This window comes from Eucyclogobius newberryi, unplaced genomic scaffold (genome assembly GCF_026437365.1).
Source record: "Eucyclogobius newberryi isolate DKJ021-1_F unplaced genomic scaffold, fEucNew1.0.hap1 SCAF_12, whole genome shotgun sequence".
Lineage (NCBI taxonomy): Eukaryota > Metazoa > Chordata > Actinopteri > Gobiiformes > Gobiidae > Eucyclogobius > Eucyclogobius newberryi.
In genome coordinates, this window is record NW_027315746.1 from 20664582 (window position 1) to 20686200 (window position 21619).

The window sequence follows — 21619 nt, forward strand, 5'->3', positions numbered from 1 at the left end:
AATCATATAAAGCATTGGGCAAGTGGTTTGTCATATGAGTTAATGCTGCACATTTGTGGCCTTCCACGTGGCTTCCTGCGGTGCCCAGGAGACAGAAGGACTGCTGATAATCCATTCACAGGCCACAGCTTGAACCCTTTACTGCTAAGACTCTTGCGGTGAACAGACAACTTGCAGGTGCGCACCAGTTTAGCTTAAGAGGCTCAGTGTAGGAACAGCTTCTGTCAGCTTCATACTGCTTACAAGAGTACAATACTGTGGATATCTTTACCTTCTTTTTTTGTGGAGTTTTTGCTTTGGATTAAATATAAAATGGCTCCTTTGTGGAAGTCGATGATTTCAAAGAGCAGTCCAATCTACAGAGATTCTTTATGGTCTTTTTCAATGAGTTCAAGTCAAAGTCAAATGAGACAGTCAGCTCTGCTAAGGGTTCTGTTGGAGAAAGATCGAGACTTTATGCTTCAGAAACTGAAACAGTAAGAGCCACTTTGATCTCATACAAAGTATTGCTCTTTCTACTGTCATATTTGTGCAGTATTGGACCAAATTTCAAGTGTTTGTTTATACTAAAGCAATGTGTTCTTTGCCCAAATAGGCTAAGTAAAGAGCTTCAGCAGAAGGATAAAATCATTGAGTCACTCCACTCAAAGCTCCAGCAACATCCAGACACTCCATCTAGTTGTCATGCTCTTTCTGAAACCACCGACCAATCAGACCGGACGTCTTTGGTGTCCGACGAGTTCCGAGGCACTGAAGACTTGGAGTTGTGCTCGGAAGCAGACGGCCAAGAATATCTGGAGGAGCACAGACAGCATCCAGGACAGTTCGGATCAGAACAGAGTGGTACGAATACTATTGACATGTTTTCTGTGACATTTTCCTTTTGTTTACTTCACAAAGCATTCCCCTCTTGTAGTCTTCCCATCCCCTTATTCACATCGCCCCCTCAAGTCTTCAAACAGCTGTCCCAACATGCTTTGCTCAGCTCGTTTTGCTGGAGGTATGGCCCATACACGTGGCTAAGGAGGGCCGGCAGTAGCAAAAGCATTCACCTCTGTATTGTTTGTCTCTCACCATCATCACCATTATCATTCTCCTCCAGCCCCATTGCCCCAGCATTCCTTCCTCTCTCATGGCCCTGATGTTTGGGGTAAGGAGCGCCATGCTGCCCCCCGACCCAGGGCCTTGTCTGTCAATGCCGCTCGGCCTGAGCTGGATGTACTATATGAACAGGTTAATGAGCAGAGCAGGGGTAAGGGACAAGGAGTGGCATTGACATGACTTTTTGATATTATGCATTTAATCTAGTTTAATAGTTCACTTTTGTATGTGTTTATACAGGTTCATTTTCACTTGGAGACCATAATCAACTTAGCATAATCGACCACAACCAGCTATCCCATCATGCCTTTCAACAATACCAGTTAGGAATGCCAGACGACTATTCACTGAAGTCGGACTCTGGTTTAGTAACAGGAGGTCTTCTATGGGACACGGAGAACAAGGCTCCACCAGTCGGAAGCTACTCTGGATTATCAGAGCATCATGCAGGTAACAGATGTTCTACAGATAGATGTTTGCTAACTTTGACCAAATTGTTTTAAATGGACTTGGTTTCCCTTTTCAAAAGGAATGCACCTGATTGAGGAGCACTTACAGGAAGTGAAGTGTCTACGCCAGCGTTTAGAAGAGTCCATTGGAACAAATGAGAGACTGCGTCAGCAGCTTGAGGAGAGGTTGTCACACACAGGGCGTGACGGAGGTATGGTTGCTATATTTAGTATTTAATAATAAGAATCATAAATAATAATATAATTAAATGCATGATAGTAATTACCAGTTAGTACATGGTAGTAAGTTATATGCTAATATTACTTTCTTTAAGGAGCACCTACAAACATCTACATTCAAGGACTTGACACAGTTACACAACTGTCCAATGAGATTAGAGTCCTCAAAGAGGAGAACTTGGGCCTACAGTCACGCCTTCAGGCAAGCACAGGTAACACATTAATACACTGACAACATTATACTTATGTTTAATTAGAAGATAGATTTGTCATCTTTTGATGCTTATATTCTCAGGTGAAGAGGCGGGACAGTTGCGGGATGCGGTATTCACAGCACACGCTCGCCTCAAACAAGCAGAATTAGAGGCAGAGCAGTGGAAAGAGGAGCTGAGGCGTGTTCAGATTCACAGTCAGGAACAGGGACAACAGCTAAATGCCTTGAGACAGGAGAGACAGATGAACCAGGAACAGACCAACAGGTCTGTACGAATTAGATACAATTTTAAATTTAACTTGAATTGAGAATGAAAAGGCATATTACCTTCAATTGTCCTGACCTGACTTTGTATATTATTTCCAGACTTCAGCATGACCTGTCTCTTCTACAGCAGCAGCTGTGTGAAAGCAGGGACCTCATCCACTCGCTGCAGGGTGAACTGCAGGTTTATGACCAAGTGTGTGCTAGGACAAGGACAAACAAAGGTCAATTTAGTTTTCTGTTCTCTGTTTGTTGGCTTTTAAAAATATACATACATAAAAGGCACCACCTGGTGGAAATTAGAGTCATTCTCTCTTTGTGCAGGTTTCTTGTCAGAGCTTCCCATCCTGCCAGTGGAGCTTGCGGAGCTCCTAGGGGAAGTGAGGAGTCTTCGTGCCCAGCTGCAAAACAGCATCCAGGAGAACAGCACCCTCAAGCAGCTGGAGCTCCACAAACAGTTGGAACAGAAGCTAGGCTCGCCCCGGACCCTGTGTGCCCTCACTGCCAGCCCACAGAGAGAAAGCTTTTACAAACGCCAGCTTCTGCATGGTAAGGCACACTAGATGCTCAAAAATGCAGTATAAGACTAACTGTTTTGGTGCTTCATAATGTGTGCTGCTGCCTGTAAGCATCAGTTTGCTCTGAGCATGTGTGTGCTCCACAGACCCTGCTCCGTCTCCACCAGTCAGGGACATTGGTCTGTTTAACTGTGGATCTCCTGGTCCGCCCTACTCAGATCTAGAGGACTGCCATAGCACTACGAATGGTGTGATTTATAATTGCACTGCATGTAGTTTAACTCATAGAATATACTAAGCAATTAACAAAAATACAATAAATACATGTTATAAATAATATGAATAACCACCATTCCATGTCATCAGCAGACATGTTTGACCCTCATGCTGAGTTAGAGGGAGAGGCCCCCGATGGATCCTTTGCAAATTGCAATGGACGTCATGTCATTGGGCACGTGGATGACTTCACTGCTCTGCAACAGCAGATTCTGGAGGGCTGCAGTCTTGTCCATCAAATAGACTGTCTGCTACAATCATGCCAGGGCTCGTCACTGATGGACGAGCAGACACAGGGTCCTAAAAATGTAGGACACAATGCTGTTATCTATATGATAGAAGGTTACTTTAACCTTGATTATCAATCATGTTATTAAATTATATCCTCTGCAGGTTCTGGACTGCAGTTGTATTACAATTTTATTCGCAAACACTAAAACTCTGAGGCAAATCTTTGAGGAGGCCATGTCTCTGCTGAAGATGTTTTGGAGAGCGGCTCTGCCCAGCACAGATAATTCAATACAGAGCCTTAAGAAGGTCAGTGAAATGTAAAAGAAAAGAGCTGACAAGTGTTCAAAATGGGGAGTTACCGTTCATTTTGTTTGCCCTGATGATTCAGGAGCAGTGCCTTCAGGAGGAGATTCTGTCCCTCAAACTGCGTGTGTCAGAGCAAGAAGAGGTGCTCAAAGGGACGATTCAAAGACTGAGAAGCACCAGCCGTACAAAGGAGAGCATGGAGCACTTCATCGTCAGTCAGTGTAAGTTCACTCTTCCTTCAGCAGAACACAGATCCTTATACTTCTGAAATAATGCAACATTATTTATTTTAGTGTCAAGAACTCGAGACGTGCTAAAGAAAGCGAGGACGAATTTGGAGGTAAATAATTTCGATGTATAAGTAGTGTATAGGCATTTGCTAATTAGATATTCCTGTCATAGTTGTGTTGTTCTGAATGTTTTCTGGTGTAGTTCTGTAAACCCATGTCCTTCCTCACCTCAAATTGTCTTTCCTAAATACCCAGAAGAACGAGTTGAGACTGTCTTCTCTTAGCTCCTCCTCCTCTCCATACACTGGTAACTGTCTTGCCTCTTGTGTTTTGTGAGTGTGGTGAGCTGCTGCTGTTTCTCACTCATAAAGCAGAGGGAATCTGTGTTGTCCTTCACTCCTTAAAAACCTGCTTTTTCTAACCATGTAGGATTCACTGCTTGTTCATGCCGTCATATATTAATCCAATGTGCTCAATGAAGCATACATTTTATAAACCAATCCAATATATTATTATTATCTGTACGAGTGGTTCTCTAACTGTGCGCTGCAGTTGTCCTCCTTTGGGTTATTCATTATTTAGAACTACCTTATTCATGGTTTAGTCTCCTTTTAGACCTGGTTTTGTATCATTTTACGGCATGTTTGGCTTTAATTCAGGCCTGACATAGTTCAGGTTTAGTCAGAAAGCCAAATACTAACTTCAGTGGTACTTGTTTGAAAGGTTCGTGACATTTACAAGCTGTGTGGATGTGCCGTTGTGCTTTTAATTTGATCCCAAGATGATAAACTTAAATAGTTCTTGAAGCTATCTAGAGATGACAAACGCCTCCTGGAAATTTACACGTCCTCTGTTTATTTATGTCTATTTATGTCTATTTATAAGACTGGTTCCTTCGCTGAGATGGACTGTGCATGCATAGTTTCCATCTTCTTCATACACTATGTTCTCTTGAGGTGTACAAATTAAATAGGTTCTAGAGAAATATATCCATATATATTTGTCCAGAACTTATTAACAAATTACAACTTTTCTTTTGTTTTTGTACTCATCACTCATCAGTTCAGCATCTTCCAACACTAATACACACTTTAACCTTAACATTGCTTGATTATTTTGCTGAAAACAATGCACTATAATAATTCAAACTTTTAGAAATATTTTTACTTATTTGAATTGTCCGTTTTCAGCTGAAGAGCCAGGAGGGGCTGCTAGAGAATGGTCTTCTGATTATGGTGGCATGACCTCCAATCAACGCTTGGCAACAAGGAAGCGTACCAGCCAATGCCTGCTTTAGACTTACACCAGCCTCAACTCTATCACCTCTAAGCAAGAAACAGCCATGACTTCCTCCCTGTTTTTAAGCCCCTTCACCAGCTCACAAAAAAAAGATCATTGAGCCTCAAAAGAGCTTCCGCCTTCCCTTTGTCCCTTACAGACAATAAACCTTCAGTATAATCTGCGAGCCTTACCTTGTTGAGTCAGCCAGTATGTCTTTGAGTGATCCAGTAAGCAGTTTGCCTTGCCATGAGTGTGACAAAAGAAAGTGTTTGACATGTGTCTCGGAGGGTTTCAGAGACGTGCGCTCTCGCCAGGAGCTGGATAGAGTTGCTTCTTAAGTGATTCTGGGTACATGGATAAAATATGCATTTCTACATGTTTCTCATGCGAAACCCAGATGAGTGGAGGCTCTAGGGGCCTCCACATGTGAGAGCCAGCCAGCCTGTGAAGGGAATGTATGTTTGTGCATGTTTACCAGTGGCTTGAGAAAGGAAACCACACACCTCAACAACAAATACAATACAATACAATGTGTGTTAATCACCACTCAAAGACAAGACATCCTCAAAGCTGACTGTCACAGAAACGCAAGTGGCTTTTTATGAAAAGGACATTTTTGCAAATTCAATGCAATGACATCACAATGTATTAGTACACAGTGGAGGAATGTATGCCCATGATCATTGCTTATTGGTTATATACTATAATGTAAATATTTGAGAATAAATATGAAAGATTTGAACAAAAAGTCAAATGTTATGAGTAGCTAATTATCCCATTGGGTCTTTTTATTAGCTTGTTATGCACAACAAAAAATTGATATTACTTCAAGTATTTGTTTGAGATCTGGAAAATAATATTGCAGGCCAAATATAATGCGTAAAATTCTATCTTAATTGAGATCTACGAAAGGAGTTTTCATATGAGCATGTGCAATAATTATGTTTGAATTATGGATTGCTCCTGCACCAAAAGGTTGTTTAGTTGACTAGAATTGACCTTTGTTTAACACTAGGCTAATTATTGGAGTCCATTACTGTTTTATGAGTGCTTGACTGATTTTTCATGGAACAGAGGCTTGCCAGTAGTTGCCAAAGTTTAATCTTTCAACTTCTTTCTGACGTGCCGTATCCAAGCGAATGACAAAGCCTATGAATGACCTCCAGAGCAGAGACGGTAACCGTTAGACATCAGCTGTTAAAAAATAAAAGGCCTCTTAACTGGCCCCCTTTTTGGACCAATGTTGTAAAGAGACATTCAGGACCCTAGAGTTTAGGGCAAAGATTTGTGGTCAAGATGAGTTTTGCCAAATAATCTATCTTTTATTGCATTGTTTCTCTTGGTTCAGACTTTAAGCATTCCCGCGGAAGTGGCAATGTAGATGAGTTCCCAGAAGACACAAACTTTGGCAGACTACTGGTGGTTCACTGTCCTCTTGTGTAATCATGTATTCAAGTGAAACATACTTTGGTTTCTCTGTTTTGTTGTAAATACGTGTGTGTGTGTGTGAGAGAGAGAGAGTGTTTTACATTGACTCAACATTTGCTTTTTGGCAAACGTTGATATTCTGGGTAGCTGTGCAATAGCTTCTTCTAGTTTTATGACTTTGCTACATGTGTGGTTTACTGTATATGCAGTGTATGGTAGGAATGTTCACTTTTGATCAAGTGTTATGGGGGGGGGGGGGGTGTTATGCACTACACAGTATATTATCCACCCAATGAAAGCTTGAATTGATGTTGCTTTGCTTGCTTTGAGCTTTTAGCGGGAAAGCTGCTTCATTTAACTTAGAGGTGGATTTGCCTTGAAAAAGTGCTTGTTTTTCTGAGAACAGCCAAGTCAGATTTTGTTTGTGCTCAAGTTCATACAAGTAATGACTGTTGCCAAGTATTTCAAAGAGTGTTTGATTTTCTAAATACCAAAATGTTGTTAAAACAGAAGCAATGAGAATTTGAGCACTTTGCAAACAAAACGTTTCTTTTAAAAAAAATATTTAATTGGGACATTTTATTGCAGTAAATGTACTATTGGTTATGAGTTGCATTTGTATATATAGCTTTTATGTGATGGAAACTGGTTTTGGGTTTTTGCATTATAAACTAGAAGCTGAGGCCAGATTGATCTCTTGCTTCTGGTGAACCTGTTGCTGAAAAAAATTAAAAAAAATAAAAACATTTTGTTTTGTATTGTATTTTGTAAAAAAATTGTTTATAGAACATTCATGAGAAAATGAACAAAACAACAGGAGGGAAAGCAGGATTCAGAAATAATGTGTACACTTTATTTGCAAACAAGTAAAACCTTGTTCAACATTTCATACCGGTTTGGCAAAGCGTTTGAACATTCATAAACACTTGTAAAATTCAAGTTTTGGTAATGGCAATATCACGGCACACACTCAGTTGGCCATTTTACTTTTAAAACAAAAAAACAAAACATATGTACAATGTATTACATTCATTTGATATGAATGTAACTCATTTAAAATACTTCTTAGATAAATATGGAAAAATAAATCTTTGCAGCTACGAGTACGAGGACAATAAATGTAACAAGAAACAAACATTTAAGTCCATCTTTACAAATGTCTTCCAAAGCTATTGACCATAACACACAGAAGCAAAAACATTAAATAAAACACCACTTTCACATGTGAATTGGTAAGTGCAAAAAAACAACAACAACATATTATACGGTTGAATGAACACACACTAACCAGAAGTCCACTGACGCTTTGGTTTCAACTGCACTGTAATTCAAAACATATCAGACTGAGTGCTCCAAGGCTCTGAGTGAAGCTTTGATGCTACAATACTTTTACCATAAATATTTGTAAGAATTTGATTGTTTCTTTCAGAGCAGGCACTAAGTTGAAACCTCTTTGTTTGGCAGTTAACATTTTATAATAATAAATGCAGAAAAAGCACATCAGTGTTTTGAAGGTGAATTACTGCAGAGCCCCACAATTGTAAAACACATGCAAATCATTTCCAGATGCAATAAATAACCAAGTACACAGTGTTTTGTCACAGTCTACTCTGTTTACTGTATGCAACATGCACCATTTAAAAAGAGACATTGTGGTTTTCCCTCCTCCACTTTTCCAACACACAAGTTTCAGAGCCCTTTTTGATCACATCACATGAATAATCTTTTTAAACTGCCACTGCCTACCTTTATAAACTTGTTTTTCTTGGATTGATGACAGGGCAGAGAATGGCAGGCGATTAAATTGGCTTGTAAAGCAAAGAAGTGACATATTTCTTCTTGTATCGGTGAGTGGCACTGAGCACCATCACTCCATCCTACAAGGCCAGACAATGTCTTTCAATCATGAGAAAAGAGATCAATTTGTGCCATTTTGTCAGAGTTTACCTTTATCGACAGAGCATACAGGTGGTTTAACATGACATGATTGGGTTCAGGCAACAGAGCAGGGTCACACTGTTGAGAAAAGGAGCAGTCGTTACAGCAGTTGGTTTTCCTACTTAGAGAATTGTTAATTTAACTCAAAAAAGAAAAACAACATACAGACACATTGGTATCCTTGTTCAGTATAACTTGTAGGAGATGCGGTGGGAGAATAGGTGGTGCTTTAAAATGTGCCTCTTGTCTTAATATGTACTGGTTCTGTCCATATGGTCCAGGAGGAGAGCTAGACAAATCTAAAAAGATAAAAGTAATATCTTTTTAGAGCAGGTTCAGCTGTGTTCAGTGTTTTTAAAGTTACAGCATACAATGTTAAGATGAAAGAAGACAGATATATTTATTTCAATGGAATAGTTATACAAGAGCTGACCTGAAGTGTCAGAGCACTCCAGAGAGTCCACTTGCAGAGCATCAAACACCTCAAAGTCAGACTTTTTTACATGAATAAGGTTGTTTATCGTTCCCATTTGGCTCGTAACAACAGGCTGCAAGAGAAAAAGGACAAATACCAACACAGTTTATAATAATGTGTGCAAAGTGGTCACCGTAGAATATGAAAACATAACAAATAATACCTCTGATGGATCATGGACCCACTGGCCATCAACAAAAAACTTATACTGATGTTCTCCTTCAGGTAAGTCAAGGATCGCTACAAAGTCATTATGGCTTCAAAAACAGATACCGTGTCAATGTTGCAGTTCAGAATGATGAACATTGACAATTACTGAAGCATCTACCTTTTATTTAGTGGTATCTTTGTACTCCAGTTGTTAAAAGAACCCGCTATGTAAACCTCTTTCCCTCCTCCAGCCCAGCGAATGACAGTGGGCCGAGCCTGAGGTCCAGTCTTTACAAGGTCATCCAGATCAGGGGCAAACTCCTTCTCTCCCTGAGCCTAGTGATAAAAAACAGTCATACGCTGTACTTGTACTTGAAGTTCTTTGTTTTGGACTTTGTTTTACTTTTGTGTCAGGACCGTGGGTGTTAAAGATGTTGGGGTCGTCGGTACTGTCCACCATCTTGTTGCTGGGCTCTATGTCTTTGTGGCCAGTGCTGTCTGAACGCTGGGCTTTGGCTCCATGGCGATCCCCAGTCGCTCTGTCACTTGTGTTGCCCATAATGTCACACTATTTATAGAGCTGCTGAAAGGAAAGAGATGCACAGACTATGGTTATGAAAAAAAAAAACACACAACCATTACACCATATTCGTTCAATTGTAGTCACAACTTTTACACAGGTGCTACGTTTGACACTCAAGACAGACACTAAACACCAAATATGATAAATAAAATATAGTAATACATGAAACTGAATGATTCATCTATGTCACAGCGCTGTTAAAATACACTATAAAGAGAATTAGACCACAACTCCTACTAAAGACAATTGTATTTAGTTTAAAAATGATATGTCATTATATTGTAAGTCTAGAATTCTAGATAATGCAATCATGAGGTCTGTGTATGTTTTCAACGACTTTAAGCCTAGACAAAATGATTCAGCAGATTGTGCTGAACTTGATCTTCTTCTGGTATACTTATAATCATGAAACAGAAGATTAATCCCTGATTTCCGCATTGTCTTGCACAATTCCCAATCTTTAGCTCATTTAAATACAAACATTTCAGGGGGAAAATAAGATCAACGCAGCAGCTCGAGTGTGTTTGCTGTGCTCATCCAGGCTCCTTTGGCGTGGGAGTATTTTTAGCTTGCAGTAATGTTTAAGAGTTAGCTTTACGATTGTCTACGGGGTCAAACTTACAGCTATTGCACATTTGATGACACCATAAACACTATACATACTACAGAATAAAGCAGAATCCCCTGAATTAAGCCGTTGTCAAACTTACCCTCCCCAGCTGTTTGTTTAGTGTTGTTTGTTTCTAGCCAAAGGTCAATCTCTTTCACACGGCAGCTCAGGCTCGTGCCCAGTACGGCGAACCAGGGGGGCCAATAAGGGCGGAATCGCTTTATTGCACAATTCTGCCATGGCGACTGCCTGTATCAAACTCATCGTTTAATATGAACAAGTATTTTTCATATATATTGTAATCATATGTTGCATTGATTGAGAAAATTGTAAATGACCCACATGTATTGTCGATTCGTCATCTATCCACTAGATGGAGACGTCTCACAGTGAAACGATAAGGGCACATACTTAGAATTTACATGTTTCAACTTGCCAAGGGACAAATCAAACCAGTTTTATCATCATGTTTTAAATACTATTGGAATTGATTAAAATGACTGTAACAAACCAATATTATGTTAATTGTTCATAATTTGTTGAGATAGAAAAGTTGACAGGACACAAAAGGCATTGTGGTCATCACAAAGTAAAATAATTTATCTTCTGGTTACAATTCTGCACTATGAAAGCATGAAGGCCTTGCATATTTTAGAAGAATGTCTCCATTTCAAATTTTCAATCAAATTACATTAAGCAATAAATCCACGCAGTTTGCTGTTGATTGCTCACCTTTGCATTTATCACCATAAACAAGGCACTATCTACAGATTTAAAATAACTCATATTTCACAATTCCAAGTGTGAAATCATGCAAGCAGATCCAAGTATTCTTTTATCAATTCAAGTCAACATAATTAACTAATTCAATGAAAAATTAAATATTGAAACATAAAGAATATGTCGTCACAAAATGCAGGAGCTCCTAGGGGAAATACAGGTCGCACAATATGTGCACAGTCAGTCTCATTTACAGTCAGGTATGTCCTGAAATGTTTGGTCACAGCTTTAGAAAAATAAATACAGTAAACTACCGAATGTTTTACATGCAGTCCAGACAAACAGTGTATAAAACGTTGCTTTGAATTATTTAGTAGTCAATGAAATCTGTATTTTCAATCAGAAAGAAATCATGCGTATTGTCCATATTATTTATAAATTAAACTCATGCAATAAATTATATCTTCTTTTGTTGCATTTCTGACTGACTCAGACGACAACAAAAAAAAGAATCATTTGGAGATCCCCAAGCCAGTCTTTGTATACTCATAAACCACATAACTTATACTAACAGCAGGTATCACTTTCATAAAGTTTGGTAAAATACCACGATAGAGTCCAAAAAAACCATCTTTGGCAACAATTTTCTTCAAAAGTGCGTTCATTGATTGCTGGTCAGATGCATCTAGAGTTGCTGGAGAAAAGGTAAAAACTCCATTAATTTCAGTGCCCACATTTCAATAAGTTGTATTTACAAATCAAGTGTTGGACTAAGCACACTAAACAAACACTAAAAGGTCACTTTCATGCAAAGGTCACGGATTTAAAATAACTTAATTGTATTAAATATGATACAAAGAATTAAAGTTGTTTCGTAAAGCTAAAATGATTTTACCTTGTGCCTGCATCCGTGTACGCACCAGTGCAAGTGGATAGCTGGCCAACTGACCGCAGGTGCTTGAGATGGTGCCACAACCCAACAAGACCAGAATACCAGGGTTAGTCGAGTCTTGGTGGTAAGACAACCAAGTATTCTTTAAACTCTGAGACATACAAGATATGTCATTAGGTTATAAAGAAGATATGATAATCTTGTAAAAAAAAAAAAAAAAAAAAAAAAATTATATACATATAGTGAATAGTCTAAATACCTCATAAACAGCCAGATCTATTCCAGCATACGGGATGATCCCCAGGAGGTTGGGAATGTAGCCTTTGTAAAAAGCTTTGATTCCCTCATTTCTCAGTATCTTCTTGGCACAATCTACCATTCCTGAGTACTGTCCTGTCTTTCTTAAGGTCAGTCGAGTTTTTAGTACCTATTGTGTACATGACTTGTCAAAAACATATATACACATAGATATGTATACACACATGTGTATATACACATATAAGTGTAAGGTGTGTATTAGACAACAGTTCACTTGCCTCCATAGGGTAGATGGTAGTCTGCGCTGTAGCTCCAGCCAGTGAGCCAGCCATGAACCTAAAGTGAGTCTCTATTTTTTGACCCTCGGATGTCAACAATTTTTTGTACTGCAAAGACAAAATAAAAGTCTACCCAAAACTGTTTTCAATTACAGAGATCAACTGATATGTTTAGAATTCAATGCAACTTATGGCTGATAAGCTCTGCTCTCAGGGGCCGAATTTGGAACCTTTTAGCCCAAATATTTAATTTTAATACACAACAAATACATTCATATCCCCGTATCACTACAAGCCTATCAGAGAGCCATGTAGTCTTATTTTGTGCTGTGCCCTCTTCGCACCTGAAGTTGTTCAAATAAAGCTGTTTTGGGCTAAACAAAGTACGAGGCTTATGATGCACTAAGAAATACAAAATATCTTCCCGATATATCAAATTATCTCTATTCAATACCCGCCACATCAAGACAATGCTGAATATATTATCATTTTCTTACTTGTTCATATGCCATAAATTTGATAGCCGTCTCTGGTGCAATCTTTAAAACATTGACTCCATTGCCTCTCCACAATGACTTTAAACCTCCTTCTGTAATCATTTGCCTTAAACCACCAACCAGGCCAATCTGGTTGGATTTGGAGGCATGAACCTAAATGAAAAAGAAATACAATTTAAAAAAGCATTTAAGTTTGTATCTAGTACACTTGAACACTATCAGGTTATACTCCTCATAAACGTTGTAAATGCAACAACCCACCTGCATGAAGACTTTTATTCTGTCTAGAGGAGCTGTACCAGTTCGAGACACGGCTCCCGCGAAGGCGCCAGCCATCAGCTGCTTCCACCAGCAGCCAGAGCTCTTCTCCTCCTCCGTAAACTCATCTGGAATGGCTAGACTTTCACCAAGATCCAAAACCTAGATGGTATTTCAACATGCAGTATCGTTTTAGTGTTGTGTAATAGTTTCAGTGTAATCTGAATACGACAACAATGCTGTAATTTCACATGTCAAAAGAAAAGCTAAAAAGAAGCTATGGCATATATGTGTATTTAAGTGTTTGCACCGGAAGGCTTCAAGCAAATCCACAATGTTTGACACAAGACGGCTCTAACTGCCATGTTCTGCTGTTCCCATCAATATGTCATGAGCAGTGAGCATCTTACATACAGTGGAGTGTTTCCAGTAGCGAATGATCTCTTCCAGGTTGTGTGCAGGACAAAACAGGAAGTGCTCTCTCCACTCATTCCAGTCTACCATCATTGTGCCATCAATGTCCATACTAACACCAAGAAACAAACAATCACTCAATTTAGCATGCTAGTTTTAAAGTCAGTGAAGTAATTTTGCGGTTTCAACCTTTGTAGGATTTTCATAGCATCGTCTTTACTGACATGAAGGCCCAACTCTGCAAGGGACAGCTGGATCTCTGAGGCATCGATGCGCCCTGGCAAAACATAATGCATAATCAGAGGTGCTTTTAGTGAATGTTCAGAATAATATGCTGATCTGGTGCAGTAAAGAAAAAACAATACCGTCATTGTTTCTGTCCAAACTCTTGAAAGTGAGCCTCAGCTTCTTCTCATGTTCTTTCAGATATTTAGAGAACTCACTGAAGTCTAGGCTCCCATCTTTGTTTTGGTCACCTGATGAGACAATTTCCTGCAGAGAAGACAAAAGTCAGGTAAGGCGAAGACACATAAGAATGTCCTAAGGAAATACGCCAATGACATGAACCTCATTTCTACCTGAGCTGCTCCATGGCGGAAAAAGCCCATCGCTTTGAGTCCTGCCCGTAATTCGGCGACATCCACTTTTCCATCTTTATTAGTATCAAGACTCTCAAACAGGTCCTGGTAGGACCTCTCACTGTTGGCATCCAGGCAGCGAGCAGTCGGTAGTAAAAACGTCCGAAACATGATATATCTTTGAAATGCAAGCGTCTGGCTCGTATGAATCCCAGGTATTATGTAATCATTCACACTTCATGAAAAGCATCCGAGAACCATGATGTGAATCGCGGAGGTTTCATTAGAAAACGCGCACCATCGATTTATATTTTAAGTATCGCGTGTAATCCGCATAGGCTCGTCAGGAATAGGGAACTGCAGTGGTGGAGGGCGGGGCTACGTGCGCTTACGTACTTTTTAAAACCCAAGAGCATTTTATGTATATAGAAAAAATATGATCATTGGATTTAAAATGTTATTATTATCAGAGTTTACTCAATGGTGTTTATTTTATTATTTCTATTTTTGCGAAAATCAATTTTCAATAAGGAAGCGTCAACATAGATAAACTGTGACTGGTTAGTGGGCTAAATACCATAAATGACCACTAGAGAGGGACATTTTCAACATTCAGCAGTGGAGCGGAGCACGGATACCGCTCATGGCATAGATCCATTGCCTGACCAGCCATTCCCAACACGTTTTGGCAAACTACTTATCAAAACTGTGTGTACGCATTCGAACAGAATGTGGGCGAGGCTGGCGGGTCAGGCAAATAGATCCATGCTACCAAACTGCCCAGATGACAGGGACGTATGAAGGTTATTTTGTGTTTTTATTACAATTTTTTTTTTCATTTTAATAGAATTTTTTTTACCTCGATATATATTTTTTGACATCGAATTTATTTATTTTTGACATCGAATTTCGTATTTTTTGTAATCGTATTTATATACAATGAATATTTTTACTAGATTCGATGTAAAAAGAAAAACTTCATAGCTGTAAATGACTGGCTGGAAAAACATTGGGCATTTATAAAATGGAAAGACCGACTTTTGCAATAAATGTTAAAAACGGGAAAAATGGGACATTTACATAAGGGGACATATCCACATCTATCTTTTAGTTATTACTCTTTTTGGTTTTGTCATGTTGCTCACTAAAATTGTGTTACCAGTTTCCCTATATGAAACATAAAATTGAATAAAAGCGGCATTCAACTACGACTTTCTTGCGGCATTTAACTACGACTTTCTTTCTCAGTAGAAAAGGAGAGGCGCGTCCTTTCATTTGGGCGCGGGGGGAAAGTTTGACTTTATGACATGCGCACTAGCCACGTTCGTCTTTAGCTGCGTCTCGTCTGGATGAGTGTCCAATGAGAGCGCAGGAAAAACGCCCAGCAGCCTCGTGCAGACCAATAAGGTCAAACCGGAAACTCAACCGTCGCGCGACACTGATCGGATCTGCGCCGGTCATGCTGTCCTGAACGCGCCTGTTGACTCAGCTGAGGGAGCGAGAGCGTAAACACTTCTCCACTTCACGAGATAATCTAGATATGTCTTTTATCCTCCTAAAGAAGAAGAGATTTAAATTTAAAATAGACTTTGACCTGGAAGAATTATCATCCGTGCCCTTTGTAAATGGAGTTATATTCTGTAAAGTTAGGCTGCTGGACGGGACTTTTTCCAAAGAGTCTTCTCGGTACGTTTTGCTATTTAACAGATAAAATGCTAGTTAACTGTGTCGTTATGAGACTGGCTGCTTAGGTAATTATGATATATGGAAGATCAATAGTTATGTGGCTTTATAGTCTGGCAGTCATTTGTTTGGCTCGTCAAAAGTTCCTAAACTCTCATTAAGTTCGTTTATATGTGTTCTAGTTCATGCTTGAGAGTCAAAACTATCGAGCTTAGCTAACAAATTAAAACAACGTCTTGATATCGATATTGTATAGTCCTGAATATAAAACATTTACATTATTATTAACTTCTAGCGTTAACACTTGGGGGGAATTCGTTGGGCAAACACGTGCCAAGCTCAGGCTGCCATGGCAACTGTGTGTGTGTGTGTGTGTGTGTGTGTGTGTAAACACGGTTACTGCTGCATTTTCGATCCATTCAAATTGTTTTTTTTTATGAGAGCGATCACAATATGATTCACACTATGATTCACACGTGTTCATTTTATGATTTGTCAACAGGGAGCCTGTCCAAGCAAACTGTGTTCGCTGGAGGGCAAGGTTCTCCTTTGTCTGCAAGATGTGTGCCAATGCAGTTACAGGTGTACTGGACCCTTGTTTATGTCGGGTATCTGTGCGTAAGGTATGGTACAAAAGAAAAGTGCTACTGAAATCTTTCTGAAAAGGTTTAATGGTGCTGTAGTACTAAGAAATATGTTTTTAGGAGGTGAAAGGGGGGAAAAGTTTCACAAAGGTAATCATTTATTTACATTTCTCTCTTACTCACAGTGTACAGTACAGTACTAGTCCCCACAAAGTGATTAATACCTGCCACACACACAATCTTATTGGTCTAGACTCTAGACCAGTTTTTTGCTTTGAATGATTTCTGATTTGTGAAGGCTAAATCATACTTTTTAGGATAAAATATATCTTTAAAAATGGTTGAAAAAACACTGGTCCAGGCTCTGTACTAGTCTATTGTTTGTGTTCATTTTCATTTCCATCCTCTGTTATTGTTTATTAATGTTAATTATAAATAGCTCTTCCTTCGTTATGGATAACCTTTTGCTATTTTAAAACTGTATGTGTAGCCCAGAACATAACATTTCATTCATTATAGAGTATTTTTTAGCAACTGATGATTACATCATTATTTATTTTTCTTTTGACATTTTTTACAGCTTGGTTTTGCTGACTTGAACTTGTCTGAGTTTGCTGGCTCTGGTAGCAGTATACGACGATGTCTTCTCGAAGGCTATGACACAAAACATACCAGACAGGACAATTCAATAATAAAGGTACTATTTTTGGGGGGGTTTGGGGGAAAATGAAAAGTCAAACAATCTATTGACACATTGATATATCGATTAGCCAATATTATTGGTGGATATTTGCCCTTTTTAACATATTCATTGCATTGGTTATAATTTGGGCTTCTACTCAAAAAAGGTGGAGAATCCAGTGACATAGGTACAAGTCCAGAGGTAAGGGAAAATTATGCCCTCTTGTTCTCTTTAAGCACTAGAGGATTTTGACAAGCTGTTTTTAGAGTGGGCTTATCAAATCTGGTAGATTGATATAGAGCACACTGATACAAGCTTAAAGGTCCCATATCATGCTATCCCGTTTTGTAGTGTTGTGCAACACCCATAACATAATAGTTATAAAATATCACCCATGCGTTTGAAGCTAACTGTGCCTAAATAGCCGCGGTTCCTCTCGAGCGGGGGGGAGGGGGGCGTGTTACAGGTACAAAGTGCTTCCTGGAGGATGGGCTGAAACGGAGAAGCGTGCGTGCTGCGTAACTCACCCGGGCACTGTAAGAAGGTCAAAAGCTCTGAAAAGTCTGGCAAGTTGTAGGTCTGACAAACAGGACGTTGCTCATAATTGAAGCATTTGAAGCGAATGACAACAAAATTGATCACCATCTAGAGACATGGGGCAATAATAAATTTATTTTTAAAATATTCTTCATTGTTTTTATGTTACGTGCTTCTAAATAGTACCTTTGACAACACCTCAGTTTCACTCAAAATACTAAATCTCACTGAATTGTGAATTCATCATTCACTCAGCTGAATCTGTGTGTCTATGTGTGTCCCTGTATTCCGCTTGAGGCCCAAAGTCACTGGGATAGGTTCTAGTCACCCGCGACCTCTAACAGGAACAAGCGGTATAAGCAAGAAAATTAGTGAATTGATTTCTAAATTCAATACCCACCTATACCTTAATAAGTGCTGTTTTACTGAAATGCACCAACATTTGTTTGCTTACACATTTCAAACATTAGACAATTTGCTTGCTGATTGGGTATAACTCTTGCAGTGAGTGCCAGGTGAGGGTCTTTAATGCCGCTTGCAGCTTTAATTAATAGTTAGAATCAGATTCAGAAAAGGTTTAGTGCCGTTGTCAATGAACAGAATTCACAAACATAGGAACTTTCTTTGGTGATTCGGTGCAGCACTTAAATTTAATTCATAGTTATACTTATAGTTTCATATCAAAATTTACCCTATATATTGTTTTTAAAAAGATATTTAGCTTTTCAACCTTATTGATGTCTTGGTCAAACTAGAATTAAAGGCGGTATGGACGATTTTTCGGCGATTTGAGAACGCAGGCGGAAGTGCGCATGTGCACTCCCCCGTGCGGACTGATACAACACACACGTGCGTTTGTTTATTAGCACGACTGATCGCATCTCTCGTCTCCCGTAGATTTCTGTCCACTTCTGCGTCAGCTCGAACTGTCTTTCTCCGTCTTCATTTTGCCCCGTACACTCAGGGAACTATATTATGATAGATCCATGCGCTTAGGCACGCGGAAACGTGGGGACGAGCCTGACGCGGCTGCAGGTGAGCGGTAGGTGCGTTTTATGATTGATACGTGGCAGGACTAATGATTTATCCACGCCACGAGGAAATATGATAAAAAAAATTGCTGAAAAAAATCGTCCATACCACCTTTTAAGTTTCCTGTAATGGTAATCGCATTCATAACCATTTATGGAGGGGACAAACAATTCATATTTTATATGCATTTTTCTGTCTTTACAGGTTATAATCACTACACAGCTCATGTCTGGAGATCCTTGTTTTAAAACGTAAGAACCGGAGACCATCAATAAGCTATAATTCTATTCTCTATAACTATTCAATACCTCTGTGTACCAACAGACATATAATTATTATATTGGCATGGAACAACATCTAGTTTAAATATGCTCAGGAAGATTAACTCCAAGAGAACAGTGAAATATTAACTGCTAAACTAACACAAGGAAACACGTACGAACAGAAGTCTCACCTTTCAGGAATTATTATTATAAGGCCATTGTTGACAGACTCTTTTCTTGTTTCCTATAGTCCTAAATCTACAGCTATGACACTGGGGATTCCACAGACTAACGCAGCCTGCCTACTTGAGGACAGAAATAGTAGGGGACAGCAAATATCACTGATTATAAGAGGTCAATATCTGTATATATTTGATAATCAACATTTTTTCAACCTCAGGAAGTCCTGTGAAATCCGTTTCTGTCCCTGAAGGACTTCTAGTTTATGGTCACTCCAGAACTCCAAGCCATGCAAGTCAGCGTTCAAAAAATGCAGGTATGACCTTGTGTGTTGGTATCATTTCTAGTTAGATATTAACTGGCCCATTTCTTCCAATACAGGCTACACTTCAAATCATTCCAGTTTAACAGAGCTTACTCCCCAGAGTAACCCTGGTGATTCAGCCTCGACAGGCACTGCGTGCATTATTGATCTCATTGAGGAGAGTTTTGACAAAAGTGTCCGGGAGAAACCTGCCCTCCCTGTTGTCGCCATTACCAGTTTTAAAGATCATAAATGTCCCTCAACTCCTAATAAATTCCCAAGGTAATTATCAGTTTGTTCATGTAACTAAATAAAATGCCATTGAGCTTAAAACATTTTTTCTTTTAGGCAACCTCTGAAACAAAACTCAGTGGAGAACCAGTTGAAGCGAGTTGACGCTACAAGAGTGAATGCAGATGATGTAATAGAGAAAATCTTGCAGAGCCAGGATTTTAGTCATGGCTTGTTGGACTCCAGTACAGAAGGTGCGTAAGCTGGATACATTACTCAGTATATGAAGTAAGGAATAGACCAACAATGCCAAGAGTATTGTTATATTTATGTACAGTTGTCTGATGGAAATGTACATTGTTTCTGTAGAAGAAGGTTTAAGTCTGTTTGTTGGACCTGGTGGCAGTACTGCCTTGGGAAGCCAATACACAAGGTGGGTGCTTGGATATAGGCTTAATACTGATATTACTATATCTCAATTAGTTTTTTTTTTATGTTTTCTATTTTTTTTATTAATGATATTTGTTAATGTTGTAACTAACCAGTTGTTAAGACTAACCATTTTCCAACATCAAATAAAACTGTGTTTTTGCCATACTTTGTTTCAGAGTTGCAGTTGGGACCTTTGAACAGGTGGTGATCCAGCCCTAGGCTTTGTGGAGGCATGTCGAGACTGTAATACCCTCACTGAGCACAGTCAAGTGCACATGAAATTCAAGCTTCACTGTTGGAGATTTGTGCTCTTGTTTTGGAAACATGAGAGCCCTCTGCTGTGCAATCTAAGATGTTGCAGGGTTTTTTGACCAACTTGACACTACACCTTTTTTTTATGTTGTATTGATATTTTATAGATAACCTGCATTGCTATTGTATTGCATTGCATGTATATACTGTATGTATGTAAATATATAAAAATTCTCCTCATGTCCCCCGCGGCTGGTCTCATCCCTTTTTTCTAAGCTTGGGTCCTATACCAAAGGCCAGGGAGCTTTCCTGTTCCTAGCACTGCACTTTTCTGGACTGAGATGTCTGATGTTTTTCCAGGGATCTGCTTACGGACGCCACTCTGCTGCCCCCTCACCAGTGAACATACAGAGAAGGGACATTGAAAGAGTGGACTGATACAAGTGTTCATCTGAACCACAAACTGGACTGGACTCATAACACAGACAGAGTCGGCTCTACCTCCCGAGGAGACTCAGGTGTTTTGGAGTGACTGGGCCACTCCTGAGGACCTTCTAGTGTCCTGGCTAAACTCACCTCTATGGTGGCCTATGGTGGACACTCTGTCCGCTCTGGAGAGCAGCTTCAGTGATAGACTGATCCACCCTCGCTGTGTGAACGAAAGGTTTTGCAGGTCTTTCCTTCCTGCTCCTGTCAGACTCTACAACAAACACTGTTAGCCCTGAACATGTGTCATTCCGCTTTCATAATCATTTGCAATACTGTCATGATCATGTGCATTACTGTCATAATTAAGATAAGATAATCCTTTATTGTCCCACATGGGGAAATTTCATTGGTGCAACGCAGGAAGATACAGAGGCAGATACAGAAGAAAAGAACAGATCACTTATAGGAAAAACACTTTCAGTAGAAGATCTATGAACAAAAACTCCCATAGACAAATAAATACCATTGCATGTGATCACGACAGTAATTGCACATGAATATGTGTCACGACAGCACATAGATTGCACATGAATTTCACAGTAATTGCACATGAATCACAACAGTAATTACATATATGACGGAATTGCACATGGTTAGGTCAGTATTGCGAGTATTCAGGACTAACAGTGTTTGTTATAAAGTCTGACAGCAGCAGGAAGGAAAGACCTACGAAACCTCTCCCTCCCACAGCGAGGGTGGATCAGTCTCTCACTGAAGCTGCTCTCCAGAGCGGACAGAGTGTCCTGCAGGGGGTGACACTC

The 21619-nt window shown here is 39.4% G+C and overlaps 4 protein-coding genes across 18 annotated transcripts in view; 2 read left to right on the top strand and 2 right to left on the bottom strand.

Moving 5' to 3' along the window:
* Window positions 1–7282, top strand: part of pde4dip (phosphodiesterase 4D interacting protein) — a 30967-nt gene extending 23685 nt beyond the window's left edge. For 4 of the 12 annotated variants that reach the window (XM_072441342.1, XM_072441335.1, XM_072441333.1 and 1 more), the window contains 16 exons: window positions 596–843; window positions 917–1000; window positions 1103–1252; window positions 1342–1551; window positions 1631–1762; window positions 1886–2002; window positions 2086–2269; window positions 2371–2492; window positions 2593–2817; window positions 2933–3034; window positions 3153–3370; window positions 3456–3599; window positions 3682–3820; window positions 3893–3939; window positions 4085–4136; window positions 5020–7282. In XM_072441342.1, the coding sequence (XP_072297443.1) occupies window positions 596–843; window positions 917–1000; window positions 1103–1252; window positions 1342–1551; window positions 1631–1762; window positions 1886–2002; window positions 2086–2269; window positions 2371–2492; window positions 2593–2817; window positions 2933–3034; window positions 3153–3370; window positions 3456–3599; window positions 3682–3820; window positions 3893–3939; window positions 4085–4136; window positions 5020–5126 (2281 nt within the window). In that variant the 3' untranslated portion in view covers window positions 5127–7282. Of the gene's footprint in view, window positions 1–595; window positions 844–916; window positions 1001–1102; window positions 1253–1341; window positions 1552–1630; window positions 1763–1885; window positions 2003–2085; window positions 2270–2370; window positions 2493–2592; window positions 2818–2932; window positions 3035–3152; window positions 3371–3455; window positions 3600–3681; window positions 3821–3892; window positions 3940–4031; window positions 4137–5019 lie in introns of those variants that run through there. The other 8 variants (XM_072441343.1, XM_072441338.1, XM_072441334.1 and 5 more) reach the window with 7 other exon arrangements.
* An 87-nt stretch (window positions 7283–7369) lies between these two features.
* Window positions 7370–10498, bottom strand: prkab2 (protein kinase, AMP-activated, beta 2 non-catalytic subunit). 2 transcript variants are annotated; one of them, XM_072441350.1, is made up of 8 exons: window positions 10395–10498; window positions 9505–9684; window positions 9280–9437; window positions 9115–9208; window positions 8910–9024; window positions 8642–8775; window positions 8486–8554; window positions 7370–8415 (listed from the first exon to the last, which is right to left on the bottom strand). In XM_072441350.1, the coding sequence occupies exons 2-8, from the start codon at window positions 9658–9660 to the stop codon at window positions 8338–8340; spliced, it is 804 nt and encodes a 267-aa protein (XP_072297451.1). In that variant the 5' UTR covers window positions 9661–9684; window positions 10395–10498; the 3' UTR covers window positions 7370–8337. The 2 variants fall into 2 exon arrangements, with proteins under 2 accessions (XP_072297451.1, XP_072297452.1); XM_072441351.1 differs by having other exon boundaries at window positions 9505–9681; window positions 10395–10491.
* A 906-nt stretch (window positions 10499–11404) lies between these two features.
* On the bottom strand, window positions 11405–14548 carry LOC140356433 (mitochondrial adenyl nucleotide antiporter SLC25A24-like). Its single transcript, XM_072441352.1, has 10 exons — window positions 14190–14548; window positions 13977–14103; window positions 13801–13888; window positions 13612–13723; window positions 13201–13359; window positions 12940–13092; window positions 12443–12550; window positions 12166–12333; window positions 11910–12057; window positions 11405–11708 (listed from the first exon to the last, which is right to left on the bottom strand). Exons 1-10 carry the CDS (start codon window positions 14358–14360, stop codon window positions 11527–11529), a joined length of 1416 nt encoding a protein of 471 aa, XP_072297453.1. The 5' UTR covers window positions 14361–14548; the 3' UTR covers window positions 11405–11526.
* A 1105-nt stretch (window positions 14549–15653) lies between these two features.
* LOC140356434 (EEIG family member 2-like) lies at window positions 15654–20537 on the top strand. Of its 3 annotated transcripts, none has more exons than XM_072441353.1 (11): window positions 15654–15875; window positions 16375–16495; window positions 16577–16606; window positions 17037–17153; window positions 18912–18958; window positions 19221–19324; window positions 19371–19466; window positions 19532–19736; window positions 19803–19939; window positions 20055–20118; window positions 20294–20536. In XM_072441353.1, exons 1-11 carry the CDS (start codon window positions 15730–15732, stop codon window positions 20334–20336), a joined length of 1110 nt encoding a protein of 369 aa, XP_072297454.1. In that variant the 5' UTR covers window positions 15654–15729; the 3' UTR covers window positions 20337–20536. The 3 variants fall into 3 exon arrangements, with proteins under 3 accessions (XP_072297454.1, XP_072297456.1, XP_072297455.1); XM_072441354.1 differs by having other exon boundaries at window positions 15655–15875; window positions 19221–19291; window positions 20294–20533; XM_072441355.1 differs by lacking the exons at window positions 16577–16606; window positions 17037–17153 and having other exon boundaries at window positions 20294–20537.
* Window positions 20538–21619: the final 1082 nt, after the last annotated feature.

What these genes read in the sequence shown, in the direction of transcription:
- LOC140356434 (XM_072441353.1), top strand. Translation starts at nt 15,730, where the DNA reads ATGTCTTTTATCCTCCTAAAGAAGAAGAGATTTAAATTTAAAATAGAC. An exon ending in AATATCACTGATTATAAGAG is followed by an intron (nt 19,325 to 19,370) that starts GTCAATATCTGT and finishes TTTCAACCTCAG; the next exon opens with GAAGTCCTGTGAAATCCGTT. An exon ending in GTTGGACTCCAGTACAGAAG is followed by an intron (nt 19,940 to 20,054) that starts GTGCGTAAGCTG and finishes TTGTTTCTGTAG; the next exon opens with AAGAAGGTTTAAGTCTGTTT.
- LOC140356433 (XM_072441352.1), bottom strand. Translation starts at nt 14,360, where the DNA reads ATGTTTCGGACGTTTTTACTACCGACTGCTCGCTGCCTGGATGCCAAC. An exon ending in TCCGCCATGGAGCAGCTCAG is followed by an intron (nt 14,104 to 14,189) that starts GTAGAAATGAGG and finishes TCTTCTCTGCAG; the next exon opens with GAAATTGTCTCATCAGGTGA. An exon ending in TTTGGACAGAAACAATGACG is followed by an intron (nt 13,889 to 13,976) that starts GTATTGTTTTTT and finishes ATGTTTTGCCAG; the next exon opens with GGCGCATCGATGCCTCAGAG.
- prkab2 (XM_072441350.1), bottom strand. Translation starts at nt 9,660, where the DNA reads ATGGGCAACACAAGTGACAGAGCGACTGGGGATCGCCATGGAGCCAAA. An exon ending in GGGTCCATGATCCATCAGAG is followed by an intron (nt 9,025 to 9,114) that starts GTATTATTTGTT and finishes TTTCTCTTGCAG; the next exon opens with CCTGTTGTTACGAGCCAAAT. An exon ending in TGTATGCTCTGTCGATAAAG is followed by an intron (nt 8,416 to 8,485) that starts GTAAACTCTGAC and finishes CTGGCCTTGTAG; the next exon opens with GATGGAGTGATGGTGCTCAG.